Here is a 12,381-nt window from a genome sequence, read left to right as displayed (position 1 = left end):
TTGTCCTTTTTCTAATTAAACTTTCAGCAAAACGAGAGACTCACTTGAAATCCCACAGGCCACAATATGGAGTGTGGACTGGTAGCTGGAGAGGTGCCAGTTTCACCTCCTGTGCACTGCCAAGGTGCCCTTGAGCAAGGCAACCTTAACGTGGCCCGCCCACCCTCCACCATCTCTCCATGTTGCATGTCCACAAGTGCATTTCAGCCTGTGTGTGTAAGAATTAAAAAAAGAGTGAAAAAAAGAATTTCCCCAATAGGGGATTAATAGAGTATATTTCATCTTCTCTATCATCTGTATTACTGACCTGTATTTGACTGTTTAACCTGGTCTTTATTTTGCACTGCACATACCACTTAGCTAATTGTTTATACTGTACATTATATATACTGCTTTATTGTTGAGCATGGACGTTTTTTCTTTACCTTGGGATCAGCCTGTGTGATAAAATGGAAATGATTTATTGCTCATACATTTTTCAACTATTGCACCTTCCGTAAATTGGGCGTTTCTCGACCAGCCAAGGGCGTGCTCGTACTCTGCGAGTTTGTTCGATTCATACTGCAAAGGAAACGCGCGAGCGGGGTCAATGGTTTAAATTAACCGAATTTCACCCATATATGATTATATAACAAATTACATAGACTGAAATACATTTTAACTTTTTTCGTAATGACATGAGTTGTACTTAATATACACAATTTATAAAACAGTTTAAACTCCGTTAGTCCGGGCCACAGAATAATATACTACCATTAAACGACGCCGTGAATTGGCACGCTCTGTAGCCAATAGAAACTCGAGCCCTGTTTTGAGCGATGGTATTTCAACCAATAGCGTTGCTGTGACAGTTTGAGTGACACAAGCTGTAGCTGTAGTGGGGGAAGGGGTCGCTGAAGTTGACGGAACCGCCATCTTGAAAAGTGCCCTCCGATGATCTACCTTTTCGCGCCTGTCAGAATCAGTTTTAAACGCTTTATTTTCCTTACAGGAGTTTCGTGTTACCTCTGTTTTCGTTTTGTCAAGTCCTGGGACTAATGGCAAGATAAGCTACATGCTGGAGACTCGCCGTTTGCCGTTGTCTGTCGGTAGGTACACTTGCCATTTCATGCACTTGGTTGGTGCTGAAGAGACGATTAGCCAGCAGTCTTCAGATAGCCGGCTAACGTTAGCTGGCTAGCAAGAAGCATACTTGGCCATCTTAACACTATGCTGTCAGACACTCTTGGTGTACCTCTAGCTAGGACCGGGGTAACGTTAACATTGCATAGCAGTGTTCGTAGGAACCGTGAAGCCATAGCGATACTTAGTTGGCCAACTTACCTATTAACGCTAGTCTCATAGCTAACTGATGCCGGTTAACTTGACGTAAGTTAAGTTAGTTCCCAAAGCTAAGTTGATTTTAGGTGGCCAGTTTAGCTAACAATAGCTAACGATAGCTAGTGACGTTAGCCAGTTTGCCCGAGCCGGTGTGTTTCTGTTGCGTTAGTGGTGGTCTGTTTTGGGCCCTGGTATGTAAATGGACTGAGGTTACTGCAAACGTAGTGTTTCGACAGCAAATCGCAAATTACATTAGTCAGTGTTAGCTGATAATAGCTTGAATAATCAGGTGTTTGTCGGGCATTTTAACCGAATTGAACGTTAATGCTATTTCTGACGTTGCTCGGTGGTACTAACTGTATGTTACTGTACAGGGCCGTCATGGGTTTTTCATGATCGTTGACTTTGCGTGCGATTGGTGGGTAGCTGGAAAGTAGTGTAACCTATGATCACAATGTGCCATTACCAGTGCAGTCTCAGACAAACTGCGTCTTCTACAGGCTCAGTCTGTTGTAACGTTATAGGCTGCAGCAGCTCCGTTGATTTAAAGCTGCAGTCGGTAACTTTTATAAAAAATGTCCGAGAAAGATGATGGTGGAGTCACATTTCCAGGTCGTCAAATAGTGACGCTTTGGCTTGGTGGCTTTAAAATCATTGATGGATGAATGTAATACACAGGTTCCTGGGTATGAGACTGAGCAATAAACGATCTTTCTCGGCTCTATAGGATTGTTTTTATTTAAATGCGGTTGATTTATGCCAGAGGAACCTGATTTTGTTTTATATATTATCTGTCTCATGGATATAGTGAAAGTTTCAGCAAACATGACAAAAAGTTATCTACTGCATCTTTAAGTAAGAACAGTGCTTTTGTCTATTTACTTGGGCATGCACAAACTACATAGGTTGGGGACAAATGAATCTAAATTTGAAAGTTTCTAGTTAGTAGGGATGCACGATAGGGATATTTTATTCAGCCTATACAATAACCTATAATGACTTGCTTCTCATGGCCGACACCGATAAGATAACCGATAATTTTACATTTTTGTATTTTAACCTTCATAACCTGTAGTTTATGTACACCTGATGTTAAGAAAGGCGTGTGTTATTGGCTGATGGATGCATTCAGTCAGGCACTGTGAAGCTATAAAAGCTTTAAAAGTTTGTTTTCCTGAGGTCCTGCTGGTTTCCCTAATGTATTTTTTTGCTTTTGGCCTTTGGTATGTGTCTGACTGTCATGCTGTTTTATTCAAAGTCTAATTAAGCTTTTACCGTGATACAGGGATGAACTGTATTGCTTCACTTTGAGTCTGAAGACTTTGTGCAATTATGGATGTATTTTACAGTTGCAATAATTTGCCAGTGGTGGACAACCGTCGCTGTTAATGAAAATAAAAAGTAACACAACCTACAGCTTAAACAAGACAAATGTACTTGTACATTCTAGCATTCAAAGTGGCTTTGAGCTCTCAGTGGATAGACTAATCTGTTTATTGAACAGTCTCTTGGTACCATCTCACTCTTCTTCAATAAAAGTTGGAATGTGGTTTATGCCATGCATCGACCAGTATGGGTATTTTAGTGGCTGGTGTCGATATTTATGGTTATCTTATCCTGTAACATGTTATTATATAGATGCAATATTTATTGATTAATGAAATATAGCAAAATGCGTTATGTTGTGGATTTCAGAATGTCACTGAATGTGAGCAGGGTACAGTATGTCAGAAGAACAGGGGGTAATAAATATAAATAGGGATGTATGATATGGATATTCAGTCATTAACTATATTAATAATTACCTGATTCTCATGACCGATACCGATAAAATAACAGATAATTAATATTTTGTATTTAAAAAACAAAAAACAAAACCTGTAGTTTATGCACACTTTATGGCATTAAACAGCAGTTCTGACTCTTAAAATGTTCCCTTTCTTTTTTTTTAGTAAAGTTCATCAACAAACTTCACAAAATAGCTTTGGCTTTAATAAAACATAAAAGCAAGATTTTAGCAAGAGAAGATATTATTATTATTATTATTATTATTATTATTATTATCCAAACTAAGTGTTTCAAACTACTTCCCCAAAACTCACTAACATGCTGGGAGCGCTAACATCCACACTGACAGGGCCAACTGCAGATGTGTCTGCAGACATTTATCCACCTTGTGAACGCAGGTATATTCCACTTTCCCACTTATGTCCACAGCAGATTACAGATGTTTTCAGATGTATCTCAGTTTCAATTGTAGTCAGTTTGTATTGAGGAAATGGAAATTAGTTTTAAGCACTATTTTTTTTTTTTTTTTTAAGGTAAAGTTGGTGGGTTGTTTTGGTGTTTACTGATCATTGCCAGTAGAGGTTGTACATGATCATGATCCTTAAAGGGACACTTTATTTTACAATCAATATTTTTCACCATATCCATTTTTAAATGTGTTTTTTTTTATTGAGTTTTTAAAATATGAATAATATTAACAACAATGGCAATATAGGAAATTGCACAAATGTACATAGTTAAGATGAGCAAACGAACTAGATACATCTGTACATTCACCATATCCTTAAGTTAGCTGTGATGCAGCTGAGTCACTGAATGTATTTTAGGAGATGCTTAAAGCTGTCTCTCTCTTTCAGTCCCTCTCTATCACAGTGAGAAATATATGAGCTGAAAAAAATGTTATGTTGTTTTGAATTGTATTTGCTGATGTAAACATACGGTGCAGTCTCCATAGTATTAAGACAGTGGCACACATTTTGTTGTGTTTCCATTAAGTGAAGTTATGTTTTGAACATTATCTGGCCAGTAGGATCATGGTGTTTGATTGATAGATAGATAGATAGATAGATAGATACTTTATTCATCCCCAAGGGGAAATTCAGTTTCCAGCAGTATCCACAGACTGATAGCAATAATAACAACAACAGGAGGCAAAATGCAAAAGAACCAATAAAATAAATAGCAAAATAACGAGCATTGTGTAAGTGTCCATGTTCAAATCCAGTGCTTGAAAGGCTAAGGTGCATAAGTAGGTGGTCACAAAATGCAGGGTGGTTGTAGCTGTGGTTCTTGTTGCTGATAATACCTGCTACTTATTAGAACTAGGCTTGTTTCACATTGTTAACAGCCCTGTTTTAAAACAGCGCAGGGGTGCTCGGCTGCGCTGTTTAAGGTACCAGCGAAACAATGGAATTCGATCCAGGACGTTCAGTTTGAGTAACAGATTATGTGTTTTAAAGGCTTAACAGATGCTAGAACACTGCACAATTTGTAATACTTACAAACAGGCTTTTACAACTCTGGAAAGTTATCACAGCAGCAGCTATTCTATCTTTCATTGCATCGATCATCCGTGCTGCGTTGATTGATTTGGTTCATTTCAAATGAATGAAAGGGCTGTGTTTTTTCCCCCCACATTGCTCAAATTAGGTTTGTGCCAATTGGCAAATGGATCGTATATCGACAATTGAAAGGATGATCAACGATTTTTTCCACCCACTCTAATATTAAAGCGATTTTAACTAAGGTGCTAAGATGTTACAAAATAATCTGTAGAATCTGCGCCCCAGAAATGTTTCTGGCCCATTAATCAGCACAAGTGATAAGGAAATTGTTTTATCCTTCATTACAAACTAGTTTCCATCTCCTTAAGGGCAGTTAACATTAGGGATATCATTTATATTGTGATATTAAAGGACCAGTGTGGATTTAGGAGGATCTATTGTCAGAAATGGAAAATAATATTCATAGGTATGTTTTCATTAGTGTATAATCAGCTGAAAATAACAATATTTGTGTTTTCATTACCTTTTAGAATGAGCCATTTTATAACTGATAAGTCTAGTTGGAGCCTACGGAGCCTGGCATGTTAAACCGCCATGTTTCTAGGTTGGCCCAGAACGGACAAACCAAACACTGGTTCTAGATAGGGATTTTCACAGCCACTCTAGTTTCTCTTTTGTGCTTGGATGAGTCAGGGGGTTTGGTTGGTTACAATCTCAGTGCTAGATGCCACTCAATAACACACGGGTCCTTTATAGATGAGGAATAAGAACAGAATGATGTGATGTTGTCGCACCAAGTACAGACACATAGACATTTAAAATGGAGCCTTTTAGCAGAGACATTGCTAATAAATAGATTTTTTTTTTTTTATTTGTGAAAATACAGTGTTTCTTCTAGGATTTTTTTTTTAGCAGTGGCGGTAGGGCCGTCCGAACCCCGCGTCTCGTCCCGCCCCCCCGTCCCATCACGCCGGCAAACGTTTTACGTATGAAACAGAAGTGACACTTCGCTGCGATACAAACAAATGTATTTACCGTTTTAATGTTTCCAGATGTTTGATATCAGGACGTTGAGACAAGTTGAACGTTGTCCAATTAAAACGGACCCACCGCGGTGACGTGTTTGGTGGAGCTGTTAGTTTAATAGTCGACTTGGAAGAAAGCGAACGTTTTGACAATAAGCTACATCAACACAACAGTATGTGGAGTTAAACTGGACAGCCCCAATAACCTCTGAATAGTTCTACTTGTTGTTAAATTGCAATGTGAGCGGCAACCAACGGGGGTGCATTATGTCGGCAGGATCATTTAAAAGGCAACCGTGACTACATTGTGCGCGTGCCCCATTTCTGATAACATGGCGGCAGAAATTTAACAGCGGCGGGCCGCCGCTCCAAAATCAACACAGAGGAAACACTGAAATAAACTAGTGGTCTGGATGTCCTTCACTGGCACATATATTTTACATAGCTTGCAAATAGGCTGTGTAATATCCGTAGGCTCACCTTTGGTATCTGTGTAAAATCCATAATATCCCCAAAGACAAGATGTTGTGTATTTCTTTATTTACCATAATTTGGTTGCTGTATCTTGTAACAATACTAGAATACTAGATTCATGATGTGAATGAGCTTCATCTCTGAATGTGGTGTTTATGATAAGTACTGGGTATTTGCAGGACAGACAGATAGAAACCGCTAGTACTGTACACATGTATGTGATTTATGCCTTTTTGCAATTACAACTAATAATCAAAGTTGCTATAATATTCACATGAAAAGCAGTGGAATATTCCTTTTAACAACATGTGTCCATCTGCCTCACAGGTGTATGCTGTTGAACTGCTGTATGTGTGCCGTTTGTGAGTCTGTCCATCACCGCTGTCTGCCTGCCTGTCTGTCCGTCCGGCTAGCCTGGAATGGGCCACAACTCCCAAAGACTAGAACACACTTCTTTATAACCTGAGCTCCGCCGTCTGGACTCCAACATACTCACAAGTAGGAAGAAGATAGATCACCTCTGAAATGATCCCTCAGTTACTCATAGTCCCCTATTAATGATCTCTAATGACACGTTGTTTGTATGTGAAATTTTTTTAGAGCCAACATGTTTTGGAAATTTGACCTCCACACCACATCCCACATTGACACGTTGTTAGAGAAGGAGGATGTGACGCTGACGGAGGTGATGGATGAGGACGACGTCCTACAGGAGTGCAAGGCCCAGAACCACAAACTGGTTGACTTCCTGCTGAGACCGCAATGCATGGAGGACCTGGTCACCTTCATCACACAGGAACCCAGTACTGATGTTGAGGAGAAGGTTAAATACAAGTAAGAGAAAATTGTGCAAAGGATAAGGGGGATCAGAATGAAGGGGCTGCTTTGTTTTCTTTCAAGAGAGATTTGCTGTTTGGCAAACCCATTTAGACACCTCTTTAACTCCCTACTCTCTCTGTGTTGGATTATTTGCATGTATTGCACATATTAATGTAGCCATTATGGGTGCATATGCTGTAAATGGTTGTGCAAGCTTGCACAAAACTGAGTAAAACTGAGGGCATTTGCCTGGAGGACAGGATTTCTTGCACTTAAATGATACAGTATGAAGCCTTTCATTTATGGACTTCTCATGGATCACTGCAGTGCACAATAAAACCATTTTGTCAATCACAGAATGTTTAAAAGCATTATGTTGGAAATAGTGGCCATTTTAGCCTGTGCCACAAAAGCCCCTGTTGTCTTTTGTTATTTTTTTGACCAAATAGTTCCAGGAACTAAATAGGAAAGTAAAAGCCCATCTGGCACATTCCTGTTTGCATTTCCACCACATCTGAAGACCACAATGCATTTTGTATAACTCCCAGTTTTTGCAAAAAGGCAAAACTGTGTCTAAAGACAGTGTGGGCAAATTTCACTAATAACAGATTAAAAAGACATTGCAATCTGAACACACAAGGAAACAATAACACAAGTCATTGTGTTGTCCACCTCGTTTAAATATTTACATTAATGAAATTCACTTAATGTAAGGGTAATGGTAATTTTACCTTGCATATCATCATAACTTCATTCAAAGTGGACAGAAACAAAATAAAATCTTTGTGGGCTGCACAATTAAACACAAATCTTAGAAGAAATATGCAAATCGCAAGAGCTGCAATGTTTTGATAAAGGTAAAATATGAGACAAACAGCATTATAATGAAGTACTGTAGTGCTGCAGTGATCCCTTGGCCTATGGATTTAAGGAAAAATCTGTTTGGTACAGACCCCCCTCCCAAATTTCACATCATGATTTTAATAGTTGTTTTTTGTTTATGTAACAATTAAATTTGTGATGCAAAAATGATCATTCCCTAAGTAATTGTGAATCCAAATGCACTGTCTCAAAATAATCGCAATATGATCTTTTTACTATATTGTGCAGCACTAATATTATCTAATATACATAACTTTTAATATTGATCCTAGTGTTTGTGTGAAGACAAAGTCAGAAACAAATGAAATGCATCATTAAAAATTAGTTTGAAGTCATTTGCCAATAAAGACAGGCATTTATATAAATTCACAAGAAAATCTCACGCTTCAGAGACCCGAGCTGCTCCAGTAAAAATAGACCCGGTGTTTAAAGAAAGTGGAGTGAGCAGTGTATGAGACACGGCAGCTGAAATAGCAGCAGATTGTTTTTCCCCAGGCTGCAGGTTTTCAGATAGACCCAGTGATCTGTGATTGTTAATCGGCTAATACTGCTTTCGTTGATCGGCCCAAAAAGCCCTGATTGGAGCACCCTTACAGTGTTGTAACTAACGTATTGAAAAAAAATCTAAGGAACCACCTTTGTTCTTTCAGGTATCCCAACATATCATGTGAGCTGCTTACATCAGATGTGAGCCAGATCAACGACAGACTGGGAGAAGATGAAAAACTGCTTATGAAACTGTATGGCTTCCTCCAGAATGAGCCGCCTCTCAACCCGCTCCTGGCCAGCTTCTTCTCCAAGGTCCTGTCCATTCTTATAGGACGCAAGCCTGAACAGGTAAGTCAGTGACAAGACGGTGTTCAATCTGATAACAGGATACAAGTTGTCATCTGATAACGATATAATAATCACTAGTAATCAGATCACATCTGAATGTTTTCTTTTCTGACACACTACAGTTTGTCTTTGCTGATTTTTAAGACGTGTCTCTGTGTGTTTGTAGATAGTGGATTTTCTGCGGAAGCGGGAGGACTTTGTAGACTTGATGATCAAACACATCGGGACATCTGCCATCATGGACCTGCTTCTCAGAATGCTCACCTGCATTGAACCACAGCAGCTACGACAGGATGTTCTCAATGTGGGTAGCAGGACAACACTTTCCTAACACAAAATCATCTGTCCCATCTATTTACTAACACCCAGTTTAAATTGGACCATCACCACCCACAAGAACTGACTAACAAATTCAGTCTTGTCACTGTGAGCTGATTTTCAAACTGGAAAAACAATAGCAACTATTCAGAGTTGAAGACGTTTTCAAAAATGTTGAGAACTAGACGTTTGCGTTACAGAATCATGCTTCACTTTGTATCTACAGTAGTGTAGATATTTTCGATAAATAAAATATTTAAAATATGATGGTGATAAATTTGTCATAACAGAGGACCTAAATAGTTTATGTGTGATGGTAACAATAACTTGTGACTAACTTAGCATCTCTATATGCAGTGGTTATAGTGATAACTGCTAACATGTACTTAACCATAACATTACCATAATTAATAATAGGAAATAGTGAGTTAACCTAATGTTATTTAAGCTGTGATATATGGATTAATATAGGCTAATGTTTCCTGTACTTCAACGTCTGATTTCTTTGATGGTTAACTTTATATTTGAGTCCATAACGTCTTACAAGGCGTTTCACAAATACACCTCCTTTGCGTAGGTCTGCGCTCTTTAAATGCTGTAATAACCTCCTATATAAATAAATCACTGACAAACATGCACATGCTCTGATTATAATCATATAGCCTGTAGATCTTTTTAGCTGATATTTTGTATGCTTTATTTTAGCAGCTTGCAAATTATTAACGTTATCTGTGAAAGTTGCATGAATGAAATCTCATAGCAAAAGCTGAGATTGCATTATTTAGGCTAGCAGCACTATGTGAGCCAGAAAATTAAAAACAAGTTATTTTATACACAGACTCTTCCCACTTGCTACATGAAGGTGATTATGAATTGGTAAATGTGTCTCTTACTTCAAATTGAAGGTCTTGTTCTCTTGGTTTTTTCTTCTGATATTTTGAGCTGTCCTGACTCTCTGCTCTTTGTCCTCTTCCAGTGGCTGAATGAGGAGAAGGTGATTCAGAGACTGGTGGACATGGTACAACCTTCTCAAGATGAGGATGTGAGTTTCACACACAGTTTCTTCCATCACAAGCATTTGAAATTACTCTGTGGGCTCTTGATGAACCAGGGATTGTTCTGTTTGATTTTCATATCATTTTTTAAAACATTAATATGTATTCAATTAGTTGTTAGAGATCAATAATACATTTAAAGTCCAGTTCACCCAAATTTCGAAAAATCAGAAAGCCACTGTGCCCTGTAGATGGATCCCATTTTATTTTATTAACAATTTGAATTACTAGTTTATTATTGTATAATAAATATGTTCAGGAATATTAGGACTTTGGTTGAATACACAAAGTTTCAAGTGAGTCAGACCACAGATTAATAATTTTCTTATTTGTCCTTTCCTAACACAGAGACACTCCAATGCTTCCCAGTCGCTGTGTGAGATCATCAGACTGAGCAGAGACCAGATGTTCCAGGTCCAGGGCTGCTCAGAGCCCGACCCACTTTTGGCCACACTTGAAAAGTATGCATGTGTTCATCTACAAGAACTCTTATAGTCAGTACTGTACTGGGCGGCTGTGGTGGTGCAGAGGCAGAGCGGGTCGTCCTCTAATCTGTTGGTTCGATCCTCGGCTCCTCCTGCCACATGTCGAAATATCGCTGAGCAAAAATCCCAAATTGCTCCAGATGCTGTGAATGTGTGTGAATGAGTTAGTTTCTGTTTGATGAGCTTTGCCATCACTGAGTGAATGTGTGTGAAAGGGTGAATGTGGCATGTAGTGTAAAAGCGCTTTGAGTGGTTGGAAGACAAGTACAGGTCCATTACCAGTCTTAAACAATGTTAAGACTGGTAAAATAAATATATAATATAAATAATAAATATAAATAATATAATTATATAAATATAATAAAAAGGCTACATGATATACTGAAGGCTTCAAGCAGACCCAGTGATCGGTACCTGTAGATACTGCTCCCAGCGATAGGAGCACACATTTTTTCTTTTGTTTGTTTTTTTTATTTATCTAACAGTGGTTATTGTCATTCATTAGTAGGCTACTGAAAATGATCTCTGCCCTGCACATCTGGCAAATGTCTTTAAAGCCTGCTTTCCCTTCATCTTCATGTCTGTCCTCCTCAGGCAGGAGACGGTGGAGCAGCTGCTGTCTAACATCTTCGACAAAGAGAAGAATGAATCTGCAATCGTCAGTGTTATCCAGATCCTCCTCACATTGTTTGAGACAAGGAGACCAGCGTATGTCCTGCCACTCTTAATATTTTAATTTGACACTGGATACACAGTATGAGATTGTGGGAGAATGTGAAATGAGGACACGTTAGCGCACAGTTAGTAAGTCACAGATTTTACAGTAAATTGTTCATCCTTGTGGTTAAAAACAGTTAGTATCTTATTTTCATAGTTTCATTTTCATTGATAAGTATTCTACTAATTCTACTCATTTCTGAGAGCTGTGAAAAGAGCAACAATGCTAAAACAGTCTGACAGAAACACCATTCAATTCAATTTTATTTGTATAGCGCCATTTCATAACAGAAGTTATCTCAGGACACTTTTCAAATAGAGCAGGTCTAGACCGAACTCTTTATAACATTAATTACAGAGACCCAACAGTACCACCATGAGCAAGACCTTGGCAACAAGGGCAAGGAAAAACTGCCTGTTAAAAGGCAGAAACCTAGGACAGATCCTTCGGCTCTAGGTGGGTGGTCGTCTGTCTCGACCAGTTGGAGAGAGGGAGAGAGGGAGAGGGAGAGAGGGAGGGGAGAGAGGGAGGGAGAGAGAGAGGGAGGGAGAGAGAGGGAGGGAGAGAGAGAGGGAGAGAGAGAGGGAGAGAGAGAGGGAGAGAGACGATGACGATGAACATGAAGCAAACATAAGCAGTCAGATCAAATGGGTTGCCCAACAGTTTATCCAGATGGTGAGAACCCCTAAAATTACAATTACTAATGAGATTGATTGCTGAAACCATCCATCAAAAACAGACAATAATTTTTTTTTTTTACATAAAATAGTAGGGTGAAACAGGTGTTACCAATGCAGTGGGACCGTAACCCTTTAAGTGCCAAAGTCGCAAAATTGCGACAGGACGCGGTGCTGAATCAAACAGCTGTTTTCTCCTAATAGAGTGTTATATGTCGTTCATACTCCCCTCCACTAGTTGGCAGACATCCTGTACTTAGACCTTAGCTCAGAAAAACGTCATGTTTCAATGCAAAATGTTCGAGGAAGTCCCGTCCAAACTGTTGGGTGAGAAACCGGAAATAGTGTGCCAGGGCGCTATTTATGCTGATTTAGGAGTTATTGAGATGAAATAAACGAAAATGGCAAGCGAAAAGTTGACGCTTAGGGAAGTGATGGGTCTCCTATTTGCTGACTCTGATTCTGAAGGGAAAATCTA

The 12,381-nt window shown here is 39.0% G+C and overlaps 1 protein-coding gene across 7 annotated transcripts in view; it reads left to right on the top strand.

The window, feature by feature from the left end:
- The first annotated feature begins 884 nt into the window (after positions 1 to 884).
- The window catches only part of ppp6r3 (protein phosphatase 6, regulatory subunit 3), a 31,546-nt gene continuing 20,049 nt past the window's right edge, over positions 885 to 12,381 (top strand). For 6 of the 7 annotated variants that reach the window (XM_051383169.1, XM_051383166.1, XM_051383168.1 and 3 more), the window contains exons 1-8: positions 885 to 1,088; positions 6,440 to 6,610; positions 6,713 to 6,946; positions 8,464 to 8,650; positions 8,817 to 8,954; positions 9,945 to 10,010; positions 10,372 to 10,484; positions 11,103 to 11,216. In XM_051383169.1, the coding sequence (XP_051239129.1) occupies positions 6,720 to 6,946; positions 8,464 to 8,650; positions 8,817 to 8,954; positions 9,945 to 10,010; positions 10,372 to 10,484; positions 11,103 to 11,216 (845 nt within the window). In that variant the 5' untranslated portion in view covers positions 885 to 1,088; positions 6,440 to 6,610; positions 6,713 to 6,719. The remainder of the gene's footprint in view (positions 1,089 to 6,439; positions 6,611 to 6,712; positions 6,947 to 8,463; positions 8,651 to 8,816; positions 8,955 to 9,944; positions 10,011 to 10,371; positions 10,485 to 11,102; positions 11,217 to 12,381) is intronic. The other variant, XM_051383164.1, reaches the window with a different exon arrangement.

This window comes from Dicentrarchus labrax, unplaced genomic scaffold (assembly GCF_905237075.1).
Source record: "Dicentrarchus labrax unplaced genomic scaffold, dlabrax2021, whole genome shotgun sequence".
Taxonomy (NCBI): Eukaryota; Metazoa; Chordata; class Actinopteri; family Moronidae; genus Dicentrarchus; species Dicentrarchus labrax.
The sequence above is the reverse complement of the archived record's forward strand: the minus strand, read 5'-3'. Positions and strand labels throughout refer to the sequence as shown.